This window comes from Calonectris borealis, chromosome 5 (assembly GCF_964195595.1).
Source record: "Calonectris borealis chromosome 5, bCalBor7.hap1.2, whole genome shotgun sequence".
Lineage (NCBI taxonomy): Eukaryota > Metazoa > Chordata > Aves > Procellariiformes > Procellariidae > Calonectris > Calonectris borealis.
The window spans coordinates 47,039,947-47,054,867 of NC_134316.1; the positions used below are offsets into that span (position 1 = coordinate 47,039,947).

Consider the following 14,921-nt stretch of genomic DNA (forward strand, 5'->3'; position numbering starts at 1 on the left):
CATTTCATTTACTGATTACTGGGAGACTCATGTTCACCCAAGCTCCAGCACAGGTCTGTGCAGAAGTGGAAACAGCCATTCCGAGATTATCTCTGATAAGCTTCATTATCATTCCCAAACTGATTTACACTTACATTGTGCAGCCTGCATTACAGATTTGTAATGGTTACTGTAGAAAAAACACGAGCAGCCATTAGGGCTATGAGAAAAAGAAGATGAATCATCAGTGTTTCAGAACTTGCCCTCATTCTGCATTTTAAGGAGCCAAAATCTGCTTATTACGTTCTGCCTCCCAAAATTAAGTTCATTACTGATATATGAGAGCACTAAACAACCAACTGGTTAATGCATGGGACACAGCAGCCTCAGGCTCAAATTCATGCTTGAGACTCAACACTTGAACACGGGTACCCCCCACATCCAAGGTGAACATCCTGAGGAGTAGGGTCTCGCACGCTGGTCAGAAATCCTGCCTCAGCTCCTGGTGATGGTTCATCAGAAGTTTCCACAAACCAATGTTTCATGTTTCTTTTTCACAACTCATCTACTGTTCCAGTCTCAGCAATGCTGTTCCAAAAAGAGCAGCAACTGCCTTTAACCCAAAGGACGCATATTTTCATGCTGAAAAGTTTCAGGGGTCACTGTATCCATTTTACAAGAGTGCAAAATAGGACGTCCGCACTCAAAACTGAGCCAAATGAAGCAACAAGAACGGACTGTTCTTGTTGCAAAGCTGAATTCCGTGGTGCAACGTTGTGCAACATTGTATGCTCAACAGCACTTTGGATTCTGATTTTCATGGTGTTCCTTTGCAGTCAGAGGGTCTTTGGGACAATCCAGAAGTTATTCAATGTCTGATTTGCAGGCCAATGTTTGTTGCTTTTTGTGAGCCAAGTCCAAATGCTGGGAAATCTAGAAACACTTCACAGCCTTGTGCTTAATGCAACGTGTTAGGTTCCACAGTGATGGTTTTTTACCAAAAGACAAGCAGCTGAATGAAAAATAAAAGCCCTTGCAAACAGAGAAGCCAGAACCTAGAGAACATGCATTTGTGCATCTGTCTTGTCCCTTCTATCTTCTGTTTACATTTGGACTAAAAGCTTCAGATATACATTCTGCATCACTGTGAAATCTCACTCAAGTAGCTCTCTGGCTCATCAATTCTTTAACAACTTTGTAAGTGGACTTGATTTGATCTAGCAACTTCTCTCCAAGTACCATCTCCCTGAAGCCTAACGCTCCCCGTTTTGCAGGGTGTTCCCAGTCTCTCTGGCATACGCTCATGAACGGTTTGCCTTTTCAACGCCTAAAACTTGCTCTCATCAGACTTCTGGTTTCACAGATGTTTTATGCATTTTAACATCAGCTGGTGTGGCCCCCAAAAAGCAGAAATTAGCAACATATCTCTTCTCACTTGGTATCAGCACACATCCTCGTCCAAGTGCTTCGCTGCTGTTGGACGTGAGATGGCAGGTTGTTTAACAGAGTTGAGTTTGACACCCGAAGCCCTGGAAGAGCTGATCGAAGTGGAACACTAATTCCTCATCCAGTAATTACTTTTAGAGTTTTTCCTATTCTAGGGCATTACTTCCAGCCCATATATTTCTCACATTCCAAGTACAAAATACAATAATAATAAAAGTAAATAAATAAAGCAGCAGGGCTCAGAACTATCTCTAAGAGTCAGAAAAGTAATAACCACAAAATTGAGTGCACTGGAGTGCAACTAAAACACCAGGAGGAACATTCAAACCGTGATGTAACTCTGTGATGTTAAATCAGGAAAGAGCACGGCCCAGAGCTCCCTTCCTCCAGCCACGTCCCCAATCTGTATGGATTTGGTCCATGGTCCAAATTAAAATATTACTCTCCCATTCACTTACAATCAATACCTCTCATCAAACATAACTTTTAGTTTCTCAATCTGACAGGGACAGGTTTTGAAGTAATCTCTGGCACACTGGGCCTCATCTTTGCATTTTATTAGGATCCTCTGGGCAGATCTCCACGACTTCACAGGTGATACGTGGTTTTCTGATTTGCTTCTGAGATGAGTCACTAGAAATCAAACCCACAATGGCTTCCAGAAAAGAGCTCGCATTTGCAGGTTAGAATTCAAGGGGTGGGTGAGCCAAGTGCCAGAGAGAATTTATCTCAGTGAAGCCACGCTCGCCTCTAGGAAAAAATGGTTTTGCATTCAAGAAAGAGGACTTTCCTGTTCTGCTTAAAGTTAGAGACGAGCTTCTTTTGCACCATGAAGCAGCTGCGCAAGATAGAATCACAACAAAAGACCGAAAGATCAAGTTTTAAAGAAAAAAAAACAACCCCAAAGCCCCAAGAGACCGAGAGGGAGAAACAAAAGGTCACGTCTGACAAAAATGAAAAATAAAACTAATGGTCTTTGTCTTTCAATACATAACTGGTAATGCCTTCCAGTAAGAGATAATGGCTGGAAACCCTGCAGTATCAGAACTTACAGCGGAGGGCAAAAGTGACTTATTTTAGAGGCTAGCTCTTGTAAATAGTACTTGATGACCACACGGGCTGAAATTTAACCCTATCATTCAGGGGCAAATCTGCCCTAAGATAACAAGCCTGGTTCATTTTAGGAGCAGAGCAGGCTGCCCAAGGGAGTGACCAGCTATCGAGAGCCGCAATGATAAGCCACCACGCAGTTCTGAGCTGCGCATTTCTGCTGACATGGGGGGCTCCGTTACACAGATGCTTTGCTCTACACGTTCCCTCTGCTTTGTTGTGAACCACTGAGGAGTGAATCCACAAGTGGAGCAGTGAGTTTTGGGTGGCCAAGAGAGGACCACTTTTGGCCACTTTATAAAAGTAAAAAAAACCAACCCAAACAACCAAATAGGACCATTCTGAAACAAAGCTTTACGAGGTCAAAATACACTCCCAGACTCCGTACCCACTGGGCTCAAATCTGGTATAGGGAAAAAGCAAATTCTCTGTACTTCTAGCTGTGTGTAAAAGTACCCTAAACCTATTTATTATCTAAGAGAATAATGGCTACAATAACAGACACCCATTCATGCACTTATCACAGCATCATCTATTCAATCACCCCCATTCTTGGGAAGCACCAAAACGCCAACAGAAAATGCAAGGACACTTACAAAAAGCAGCAGGCATTTGTTTTCACGGATGGCACCGCAGCAGCCGAGGAAACCCAGCAGAAAGAGCATCGCTCCCATAGCCAGCATGATGTACGCTCCCGTGAAGAGCAGAGGGTTGGCAGCCACTATCTCTCGAAAACCTGTGGGATCCACAATGACCCAGATCCCAACGCCCAGCAGGCAGGCTCCTCCCAGCTGTCACCGCACAAGGAGAGGAGAGAGGGGGAGATAGGTCAACATAACACAACTGCTGCAGGAAAACTAGATTCATTGCTATCTTTTGGTCAAAGGTGTTCACCTGGAGAATTTGTGTTTCTCCGTGGCATATATTCTCCACCGAGCAGGTGACTGCTGACATGTTACTTTTAGCATCTCTTGCTCACTAAATGAGCCATTTGCAGCAAAAGCACCTTTCTTCCTTGACACGTCACTCCACCAACTGTTTACTCCCTCCCTAATGCTGAAAGACCTAGTCTCCAGCTGCTGCCACATCTGCAGGGGACAGCCCAGCGAAGGGCCACGTGTGACCCATCCCCACCACAGGGGCCAGGGTGGCTGGGTGCTCCCACTCTTCCTGACAAAGTCAAGAGCAACAGGGTCACCGAGAATAACTTGACATGTGGTAGGAAAATGACTTTGTTTCTTAGCGAAAACGACTTCGTTTCTTAGTGAAAACCTCAGCAGGGAACCCAGGACTAGAAAACAATTTCTTCTGCCATGCAAGGATAGACCACGGACACCGCTAGTTACAGCTTTCCCTCTGGTGTCCCTTGCCAAGGACAGACAACGGTGACCACTGCACTGGCTTGCTGAATATCTGAGCATCTTTGGATGCTGGAAAACCTGCAGTGATTGCTACTGCAAAGGTGAGGGGATATTCTGTACCGTGGCAACTTCACCAAATTACAGCCTATCCTGCTGGGGAGCAGCAGGCTGCTGGCAACAGGAGGCTTCAGGAGAGAAAGTGCATTGTAAATACTTACAAATATAAAGAAATTGAAAAGAAACATCAGGTATTTCATGCAGCTCAGACAGTCTCCCTCCATGGTCTTCAAGATCCTTGATCCAATTCTTCCTGCAAAACACCAGCACTTCCTTAGCATACTCATTTTTTATTCCCCCAAGATCCTGTGGAGTTCATTATACAGAGGAGCTCATTTCTTACCTGCACAAGGCAACATAGCACAGGCTATAAGAGGCAATGATTGCTGCTAAGTCCCTTTGCATTCTTCCAGGTCTAAAGGCAAACGCAGATGTGAAGAGGAAGGTTGCAAGAGCGGAAAACTCTAGCTTTGCTTGCAGAGTGAGATGCTGGGGAAAAAAAAATCCCTCTGCACGTGAAGATTTTTTTTTTTCCCCAGTGCCTAAAGCCCGTCAAGTCTAAAAAGCACTGAATGTACCTGCCTACTTCACGTCAAAAAAGGTCATATCGACACAGGAGCCAGAAGAAGCTGGTGTGCCCATTTGGAAGACTCACAAGCAAGCATTTGGGACAGCTAGCTCCATACAAACTTCCTCTACAGAATGAATGCCACGCAAACATGGAGAACGTTTTCAGGGAAACTTGTAGACATTTGGAGGAGCTGGGCTGGGAATGACTGCAGTGTGTGGACACGGAGGGGCTGAGGAGGCTGTCCTCACACAGCGACTCAGCCTGGGCCACCACACCTGCTTGTCCTGCAGCGTGAAATAGGACTGTGCCAGGGCAGTCCTGGGCTCCCACCCCACCCTGCACAGGTCTTTCGCAGGCAGAGCCCATGGATCTACATTGGTAAGCTTTTAAGACCAGGAAAAAATGCTAAGGAGTCTTAACCAGTTTTGAAACTCCATGTCTAAATTAGACAACAAACTGCTTAGGACAGTACTTCTATTGGAAGAGCAGCTATAAATCCTGACCAGGTGAGGCTACATTGGAAGAAAGCTTCTGCTTGCTGTTTAATGAAGTGACTGCGTCTCCCAATATGCCATTATATCACCAAGAACCCTAGAGGGACAGACAAATAAATACATAAAATAGCAAAACTTCCACTGAAACAGAAGTTAATGCAGTCATGGCACCGTGCACAGATGGATGCATACGTATGCAAACACAGAGGCACAAGTTTGCTTAGCTCCCTAGAGAAACCTTTCCAAAGCCCACATGCTTCTTAACGCATCTCTTTCCCTTTTTCCACTGCGAATGCCATTTCCTAAATAGACCTGCATCCAGTGATATGCTACGTTAGCAACGTACATTCAATTCACTTACAAGAAAAACAGAAATTATGCAAGGTTTTCACCAGGCCAGAAATAAAACTCTTTCTTTCACTTCTTCGTTGTTTTCGTTAATCCACAAAACTTGGGAGTGCTGTAGAGCCTCGCGGGGTGCTTCCCTCTGTGACCACGGGAACTGCTCTGCTTTAGCCAAAGAGCTGAGAAAACCCATGGCAGGCAGAGCTCCCAGCAAGGGGCTGCTTGAGGTAAGAGCCAGATTTTTATCATACGGTGTGCGTTTGCTGCACTTCTTTGACTTGGTTTAAAAATCAAATCAGTTCCTTCCTAGTGGCAAAACAGGCAGAGACACAAATGGTGCAACGCAGAAGCTCATGTGGACATGCAGCTGCTTTCCCTCTGCATTTTCACATGCCTGGGGCAGGACAGCAGCGTGAGGAATCCCGAGAAGATCCGCAAAGCCATTCTTACAGTCCACCTTGCTTCTGGAGAAACACAAACTTGAATCTGAACCTGAGAACGAGGGCAATATTTCTCTTTACAAAGTTTATTTTCTTATACCTCTGATACACAACTGTTTTGCCCAGATAAATTCAAAGCCAAGACCACGACTGCAGGAGATGGAGAGCTCTGATGTGGGCCTGGAGGAGATGCCCACAACTTCCTGACGGTGTTTAAAGCCATGTCTGCAAATCTCACAGAGAAAGGAGATCTTGAAGTCCAGAATGGTAAGGAACTGGGGAGGGAATTCTTCAGTTTCATGGGAAAGGTGAACCGTCAGCTCCACTAACCCATGAGCTTGGACACTACAGTAGACAGGGATATGAAAATACAGACAAATCGATAGGATACTGGAAGAGCCCCACAATTAGTGGCACCCAGATGTTCCCATCACTACACAAAAAAGTTATGCTCCAATGAAACAAAGGATGGCTAAATCTCAGTATATTAGCCAAAGTCTGAAAGTTACCTGAGAAACTTCTAAGTCCTGCTGCCTTGAGCACCTACCCACATGATCCATGTCTTAGCCTTAGGCAAAAAAGGAATAAAAAGCAAACCAGTTTAGCCATATTGTGCCACTTCACATCATTCACACTCATCTCACTGCAGAGGCACCCACATGAAAAACATTGCCTGTAGTCCAAGAAGCAGCAGCTCCTGAGTCTAACGCTGTCTTGAATTGATAAATCACATTCCCAACTTACTTTACTTTCCATGTCTGGGTCTGCTTCCTCTGCAAAACGAGCAGGCTCCCTTGGAACCGCTCTGATTTACACAAGCTGAGTACGGGCCTCCTCTTCTTTTCAAAGACAAACCTAAGTTACCGTTCCTTGCGTTGCTCCTGTCCGTGCATCCACTCAGTATGTTAGAATGCTTCTAGGCATGAGCAGGGAAGGGAGACTCTAAATCTGTTGAGCATCAGGTCCTGAGAACTCCACTGGCAGGGCCACGCAGTCACAGTAAGCTGGGAGCAGCATGAACACATGCACGCTCAGCTTTGACAAGTGAGCATTCCCTTGTTTGCCTGGGCAAGGAATTGTCCCCAGTGGTGCTGGGCTCAGATCTGTAATTTCTAAACCCACCATGCTTCACACAGCAACGCAACAACTAAGTGCAACCCTACTAATTGTGCTGTGCTTCAAGCCAGGAACAAACCCAGTGGGGCTTACAAATCCCAAAGTCCTTCAACTCCGGAGGTGCAAATGGACGTCAGTGGCAACAGCGCGAGGTCTGGGCTTTCAAAGCCGAGAACAGAGCACGTCAGAGCTTCCACATCGCAAGAGCTCAATGCAAACTTCCAAAAAATGCCAACCCACTGATCTGATTTGAGAAACAAGAGCTCTGAGCAACTGTTTCAGTGCTGGAACTTAGAGCTTGGAGAGACCCGCACATACCAGCACAACACACCCTTTCCAGTTTCTGCTGGGTACCCAGATTCCCAAACAGCACACAAGATCACCATTTGGATCCTGTGATTGCACTGATTAGAACAGGGCAAATCAACCAAAAGCATGATCTGACCTCTTAACGCAGCACTTAAAACTGTTTCATGTCAGAGCTCAAGCACTCCAGTGTATATGAAATATCCCTATATATGAAATATATGAAATACATTACCATCTAGTTCATATATGCAGTAGTGCTCTAGACTTTGAAGAGTATATAACTAATGCTATTTACAAACAATGCAAGCAAAATGCAAATAATGTTACTCACAAATAATGTAATTATGAAACCATTCGTGCCAACCACTGCCTTACTAATTACCTGAAGGCACCTGAAGTCCCTTATGACAGGCTGCATGGAGAAAACAACTGACGTGAAAGGACAATCCTGACCCGCAGAGCTGCTTTTTCCTTCCACTTTTCTTTTTAAGCCATACACACAAAAGGCAAATTTTGTAAGTTACTCCTACTACACACTGATGCAAGTGCGATAAAAACCGAACGCATATGTCTTAATCTATCTTTTAAAAATATCTTCTCTCCCTTCCTCCAGGCCCCAAATTTGTGACAGATTAAGTTCTCCTCTGCAGGAGACATTTAATGCTAAGCAAACATTAACAGCCAGAACTGCAGAAGACAGCGGCTGACAGATGCTTTCCCTGGCTTGTCCCATCTCAGACCTGTGAGACATATGAGATGCATTTGGTTTTGTCTGAAATGTAGCTATAAATGTTCAGCTTTTTCTTAGGCAGATTATTCTACATTTCTCCCGCCCTAATATGAATTTTTTCTTGCGAAGTGATGGGGAGGCTAAAAATCCCCAGCAGTGTAGCCAGGAAACATACCCCAGCTGCTGTAATCAGTTAGGAATAAAGTCTAGTTTTTCAAGGCAATGCATTTTTCTGTTCTCCAGCCACCATTTACTTCCTTCCGACATTTGCTTTTGCACGCCTTGCAGCTACCTTGAACTTCACATATCTAAAGGCAGCTGCTCAACCACACCCCCAAAAACTGCTTCCAAGTTTCTCTTTGCTGCCACTGACATCTCCCTCTACCCCCATTTCACACTGGATTGAAACCCCGCGATTTCACTTCGATTGCTCCTTTACCTTTGCCTTGGAGATGGAATTACTGAAAAACTTAGGTTGGACACGATCTCTGGCTGTTGCTAAGTACAAATGCCTCCAACCTGAGCCAATTCCAAAGTTTGATCCAACTTCAAAGTTAGAGCAGGTTGCTCAGGGTCACATTAGTTAAGTCTTGAATACCTCCAAGGACTGAGATTCCCCAGCCTCCTTTGGGCACCTCTTCCAATGTTTGACCACCCTCTTTGTGAAAAGATTTTTCAAAACAGCTGTCCAAGGCGTGTCCAAGTTACCTTGCGGCGAAAGGAACAAGAGCATCCCTTGGATGTGCCAGTCTATCAGAACTCTCAGGAACCTTATCTTCACCAGTCTCAATCCTTGCATCTTCCATATCATATCACTCCCATACCCTCTACTGAAAACAAGTGTGTGAACCATGTTCCTTGCCTACCATTCCAACCACGTCATCCCCGCCGCTGACATACCTCTGCAGACTGTTCGTATTTCACTACATAAAATTCAGACATTATGCACTTGCCTGATGGCTCATCACACTCTTCCCATCTCAAATACTTGATATCACAGAATAACCAAGATTGGAAGAGATGTCTAGAGGTCACCTTGTCCAACCCTCATGCAAACCACACTTTCAGTCACTTCTCTTCTATCACATTGTCCATGTGTACCTTCTTTTCACATAAATACATCTTTGCCATCAACATGCACGAAGACCTTGTCCACTGAACTGATCAGTTGGTTCCTTTAAAACCCAAGAACCGTTCTGCAGTACCTCCTACAAAATATTAGCCAACAGCTTGAGGAGCAAATGGTGCTAACTCACATGTACTTTCATATTTGTGCACAATGCAACCAAGTAAAAGCAGAAGACGCATTTCAAGCTCTCAGAACCACTGCCAGACAGCCTTTAAAGGAATTAGAAAATGTGGACCAGATTCTCTTCCATGTCAGTGCATCAATTTCTAGAGGCTGTCCCAGCTGAGATGTCACTAGAAATGTCCCTGAAGCTCTAAGCTACACCAGCGAAGGACCACCACAACCTGGCATTGCTCCATCGTGTCCTCTCCCCAGCAACATGGCAGCCCACCCTTTGGCTCGCAGGTGTGGAGACTTGGCTCAGCATGCTTGCCTGCCTTCACGGAGTACCCCTCTCCCAAGAGAATTTCTGTGCTCACTATCTGCAAGCAGTATCCAACTCCTTTAAACCAAAGTGGTGGGGTCCACTAAGAGAACATATCTAACAGATGGTGCCTTCCAGAAAACCCTCTCAGAGTATTATTTCCACACAGTCTGCTCCTCTAGATAGAACAGAGAGACCGAAGGGGGACAACTAGCTGCAGTACACCTGGCAGGTGATCTGATGGCAGATAAGCTGTGTGTTTCTCACCCCACTCCTGCACACCATAGCTACACCTAACCAGCCTTGACAGAGATACAGAGAAAGCATCTGGCATGCAGAAAGAAAGAGCCGTAAACAAGACTCACCTTCACAAATCCTGGGACTTGAAGCACAGTGTCTATTCTAGTCTTTAATTGTCTGTGTGTCCCATGTATCTCTTTCTAGCCAACCTTGTCCTGTAAGAGAAAAATACGCAATTACTGCAGAAGTCAATAAAATGCAATCATGTTAAATACACAATTTATTAAAACACACCATCCTGATGAATATGCTCAGTCTAATTGCCACCTTAATTTAGCGTACATTAGCACTAATGAAGAGCTTTTAATAGCCAGTGAGGGATCCAATTCCTCAGAATCTCTTTAACAACCTTTGGGTGTTTTAAATGCCCGCAGACCTCGTGTAAATCTATAGTCCCATTACATATGCACCTCATACCACAACAGGACTAGATTAATACCAGCTGCACCTTCAATATTTTATAGGAAGTTTAGACAAACTTTAATCTGCTGTGACTTTACAGCCCATTTACCAGGAAAATGGAAAAGGCAGAGGAAGGGAGATGGAATGCATCTTTGGGAAGCCCAGCCCAGCCATTAGGAGCAACGGCCCGAGACGCTGGGCGCTATCCCTCGTTCTTCCAGCCAGCTCTCATGCCAAGTTGAGCAAACTATTTCCTCTCCCTCTGCCTCATCGTCACTGGGAAACAGCAACGGAGAGGAGCGGCGAAGCCACCGCACTGCCCGCCCAAAGGCGTTCGATAAACCAGGGCAGGCAGAGGGACCCAGGTGCAGACTGCCCTTGAGCTAACAGTCACAATTTTCTCAGTACATTTTAACTTCTGCCTGCACAATGCTAATGACAGTCTTGGCTAGGCAAAGGTGAGGTGAGACTACAGACTGACGTGCAAAGCATGCTTGTTTGACTGCTGCTTTCTCAGGGCACCCTCTCCCAGGTTGTTTTTTCCACCTGTCCGACAGCCCCAACCCCACACTGCAGGACCTGCGGGGAAGGGGCAGCCTTTAACTAGTCAAACATGCCATAAGGGTCCGATATTCATATAGGGTTGCTCGGCACTGTAACTCACTCACTCAGCCTTCGCAAATCATTTTGGAACACTCGCAGCTTTGCTGAAGCCACTGCTTCCCAGTGAGGGATCAGAGAAGTCACCTGGGTCTATCCCTGCTCGCTCACTGCCAGCGTTTCATCGTGATTTCTGGAGGGGGTGCATTTAACATCTGTTTCCTACAAACATTTGTGAACGTGCCTTTGAAAATTGCCTCCCATTAAGACTTCTGTGAGTAAAAGTCTATCTGTTGTTGGCAGGAAGCGAACAAATTGTTTCAAGGTGGCTGAAACTATTACAATATAAAACATATAATGAATATTCATAGACTGTTTGTTTTGCATTAATCCCTCGCATTTCATGTCCTTTCTCTGTCACTGTGGACCTACGTCTCTGAATGATGAGCGGGGATGGCTTCCCTTTTGCAGTCCGGAGGGTACAAATACCTACAGCCCACCGGCCCACCTCTGCTGCAAAGCGCTGAAGGCATCCGCCGAGCAGCGGCTGAAGGGCCCCGCTGCGCGAGGCTGCGGGCGAAGGCTGCCCCGCGTCAGCAGCGTTTGCCACCCCTGTGGCAGTCAGACGGGCTGGGAGGTGGCTGCAGCAGGGTCAGGGGCTGCGGAGCGGGGCTTGGGGAGTCTACAGCTAGGACAGGAGGCAGTGCCACTGCCCCACAGTAGAGAGCCCCTTTTCCACAGCCAGGGCCCCGTGCCCACCCTTACCTTTTCACCTTTTCCTTTTGTGTGTGGGGACACTGTATCCTGTGTTTTCCATGTGCAATTGAGAGACGATTTCTTCAGTCGCCCTACCCTGCAATGCCACTATCCTGGGAACGCTGCTGCCAGAGAAGATGGCTCTAACTTTAAAGCAGAGATGGCACTGTGCTATATAAACCTATCATTAGGAAAATAACCAGAATGACAGGATTCCTGCTCCTACTGCGCGTGCATATAATTACATCCCTACAAGTCCTCGAAGGCCTGCGTAGGAGAGGAATTTTATTTTTTTATTCCTCTTAAGTCACAATATTTTAAAGGAATTACAGCACCACAGAGAGGAAGAGCTTAAATGCTTCAGAAGGTACCAGCAGGTGCTGTGTCAGAGGGATGAAAGAGCGCGTTTTGTGCCAAACAACAGCAACACTCCATCTTACTCCATGGCCCTAAAGGGGAGAAAGTCCCTGCCAAACAGACCCTCTTTGGTTAATAGCTACGATTTTGTCATTAGGGAGAATTGCAGAAAGAGCAAAACCACCATGCCTAATTGTGACTGGAGCAAGCTGACGCCTTTAATTGCAGTCGCTGGGGAAACGCAGAGGAAGCTGGAGTAACGGCCGCGGCCAGGCCTCCCTCCTCGGGGCTGCGCGCGTGCACGCCGGGCTGCCTGCGCGGGCGGGCGGCTGCCTTTGGCACGTGCTCCGGCCTCCTCGCTCATCCCGCAGCCGCCGCACCGCGCCTGCGCGCCGAGCAGCGGCTCCTCTTCGCGTCCGCAGCTCTTCGTGAGGAGCAGGCTTTGAGGAAGGACAAGCAGCTAACTCGGGACTCCTGCTGGCCTCAGGCAGCAAGCCAGCTGGAGAGCGAGCGCAAAGAGGCAGGGGGCAAAAGAGGCTGATCTAGTCAACAGGTGGCAAGTGAAACAAGAAGTGAGCGGAGGGTGCAAGAGGGAGAAGCAAGGCCTGTCGTTGGGAGAAATCCAGTCTCCTGCACGTTAACTCCCGCAGGAAGGCCCCCAGATGAATGGCCGACAGGTGTCCTGCTTCCCAAGTGCCTCCAGCTACCGCCAGTCCCCTTTGCTCACCACGTTTGCAGGACCCAGAGAAACCGAAACACGTGCCAGCCCTTATGTTCAGCCAAAGGAGAAGCTGAAGACCGAACTCATATCCTGCTGGATCTCTGCAACAGGTCAGTGCTTTTATGGTGAAGGGTGAGGAGAAACATCTCCGTGGAAGCAGGATCAGATTAATATCATTCCCTTGCAATGGCTTCAGAACAAAGCAAAACATTTGCCGCTCCTGAACTGGAGCTTGGCACAAGCGGTCAGCCCCATGCATTATCCTGTAACCACCGCTCCTACATAAATAACCAATTGCACTGGAATTTCCTAGTGCTTGCATAGCAGAGTCATGGCTGCAACACGACTACGTTCCTGCATGTAAACCCAATTAGATTCCAAAGCGCACTGTGTAACTATAATCGGCCCCTGCGGAGCAGCGAAGAGGGACCTGCACGAGGCCATGCAACTAGATACTAAATTACAGTCAATCTACCTCCTCTTTAGCTGCATTAAAATGCTAATGTCACTGTAATATGGGCCCATTTACCAGCGATGACTGCCTTGCCTTGCAATACTGGAGGGAATGAGGTTGTTGCACTGCCCGAGAGCATTTAATTCCTCAGTACGGTTGAGTGAGCAAAGCCCTTAGGGGCTTCTTATACCTTACAACAATAACCTGATTGGCTTTCATAACACTAAAATCATATGAGGCTTGGGATGGTGTTTAAATTAATCTGAGCTGCTGCTAAAACTGCTCTAAGTTTCCTACCCAAGCAAAGCGTTCGGGAAAACTGGGCCATATCCCTTCCTGAGTCTTGTCGGTCTGCTTTTAACGAAGACACGTTTCTGCCACCAAAAGGCTGTGCGTAAGAACACATCAGTCACACACAGGAGGAGAAAGACGGCTGGACTGAACCTCTTAAAGCCTCATGTAAATAACACCAGCTTTGCAACAAAACCAATAATACAACACTTACCATCTAGGTTTTATATTTGCAACTTTGCACAATGTGTGCACAGAACACATGAGATCGTATGGAGGTAAAATCTCCCACATGTACAGACATTCAAAATGGAAATTCAGAAGTCCCAGAGCAGAACCTGTTCTCCCAAATGCTGTAAGGTTTGGAAAAGCGCTAGAGTACGTGTTTGAAGCGCCAGTATAGCATCAGGCCACAAACCACCCCATTTCAACTAGTGCGAACGTGCATACAGCACTGCTCGAAACACAAACTGCTCACTTCGGCCCCTTCCCAAGCAAAATTCAATAGGTAATCATGTCTGGCTCTTTCACACAGCTTTTCACACACAGACATCAGCCATCTCAGAAAAGAAGATACTGCATACAGCACCAACACATCTGATATAGCCAGCAACTCTTTTAAGTTCTGTTCCTCAAAAAAAAAGTCCTCAGATAGCTCACAGGTGTATTTTCCTTGTATTAACTGCAGTACAATGGAACCATATGGTACTGATTGTCTGTCTTTCTAAACAGACAACCCAAAGATTATATGCACTGATAATATAACAATATTAATTCTGTTTAGCAGGTAAGAAAACCAAGCTAAAAGGGGAATGGATGTGCTAGATCTCGTGACGCACAGTACAGCCCTCTGTTCACCGGTCCATACCGAGTCCCAAACCCATGAAAAAGTTGATCGCTTCTGGCTGACAAGTTACACTCTGTGACAGGCATCTTCTCTCCCAGAAAGAACTCTGTTTAGTATACCAAAAGGGAGGCGGCTCACTTTGGCCGCCTATGTCTGAAAATATTTCCCTTCAGGATGGAATAAATGTCACCCTCCCAAGTGGATCATGGAGTTGCATCACAAGCCAAGTGACATTATCCACTGTCATGTCAGATACTGTCAAGCGTTGAAACACTCCATACGCTTGCACGCATTCCAGACGCTTAGGGCATTTAACATGAAGTGTAAATGCCTGCCACTTTTTCCCCAAGCCTGACACATCTCACCTTTACAACAACTGACTCCTCGGCGCTCTTTTCTATTCTCTTTTTCTATAGCCTTGCTTTGTTTGCAGCAAATGTCTCAGCAGTTTGTGGCATTCATGATTGTTTTGAAAGATGCAGGCATACATCTCAGAAACACTCAGGGCAGTTGCTGTGGCAACCTTGTCCTCCTCAGACCACGATTTCCAATATTTTAAGAAGTTTCCTGATACTTTGCAGGCTTCAGGGAAACAATGCAGAGGAGGAAAATGATTGATCTTAAAGTAAGGAAGCAATCAAAATGGATTACTATGAGCCACAGGGCCTTGTCCTATCAAAAA

General features: G+C 46.2%; 1 protein-coding gene across 10 annotated transcripts in view; it reads right to left on the bottom strand.

The window, feature by feature from the left end:
- Positions 1-14,921, bottom strand: part of TSPAN18 (tetraspanin 18) — a 135,470-nt gene that overhangs the window by 17,157 nt on the left and 103,392 nt on the right. For 8 of the 10 annotated variants that reach the window (XR_012673978.1, XM_075152340.1, XM_075152344.1 and 5 more), the window contains 4 exons: positions 9,877-9,966; positions 4,297-4,442; positions 4,115-4,206; positions 3,132-3,326 (listed from right to left, as the gene is read on the bottom strand). Coding sequence is in view for 9 of the 10 variants with exons in the window: in XM_075152340.1 (XP_075008441.1) it covers positions 3,132-3,326; positions 4,115-4,206; positions 4,297-4,312 (303 nt within the window). In the remaining variant the exon portion in view is untranslated. The remainder of the gene's footprint in view (positions 1-3,131; positions 3,327-4,114; positions 4,207-4,296; positions 4,443-9,876; positions 9,967-14,921) is intronic. The other 2 variants (XM_075152347.1, XM_075152346.1) reach the window with 1 other exon arrangement.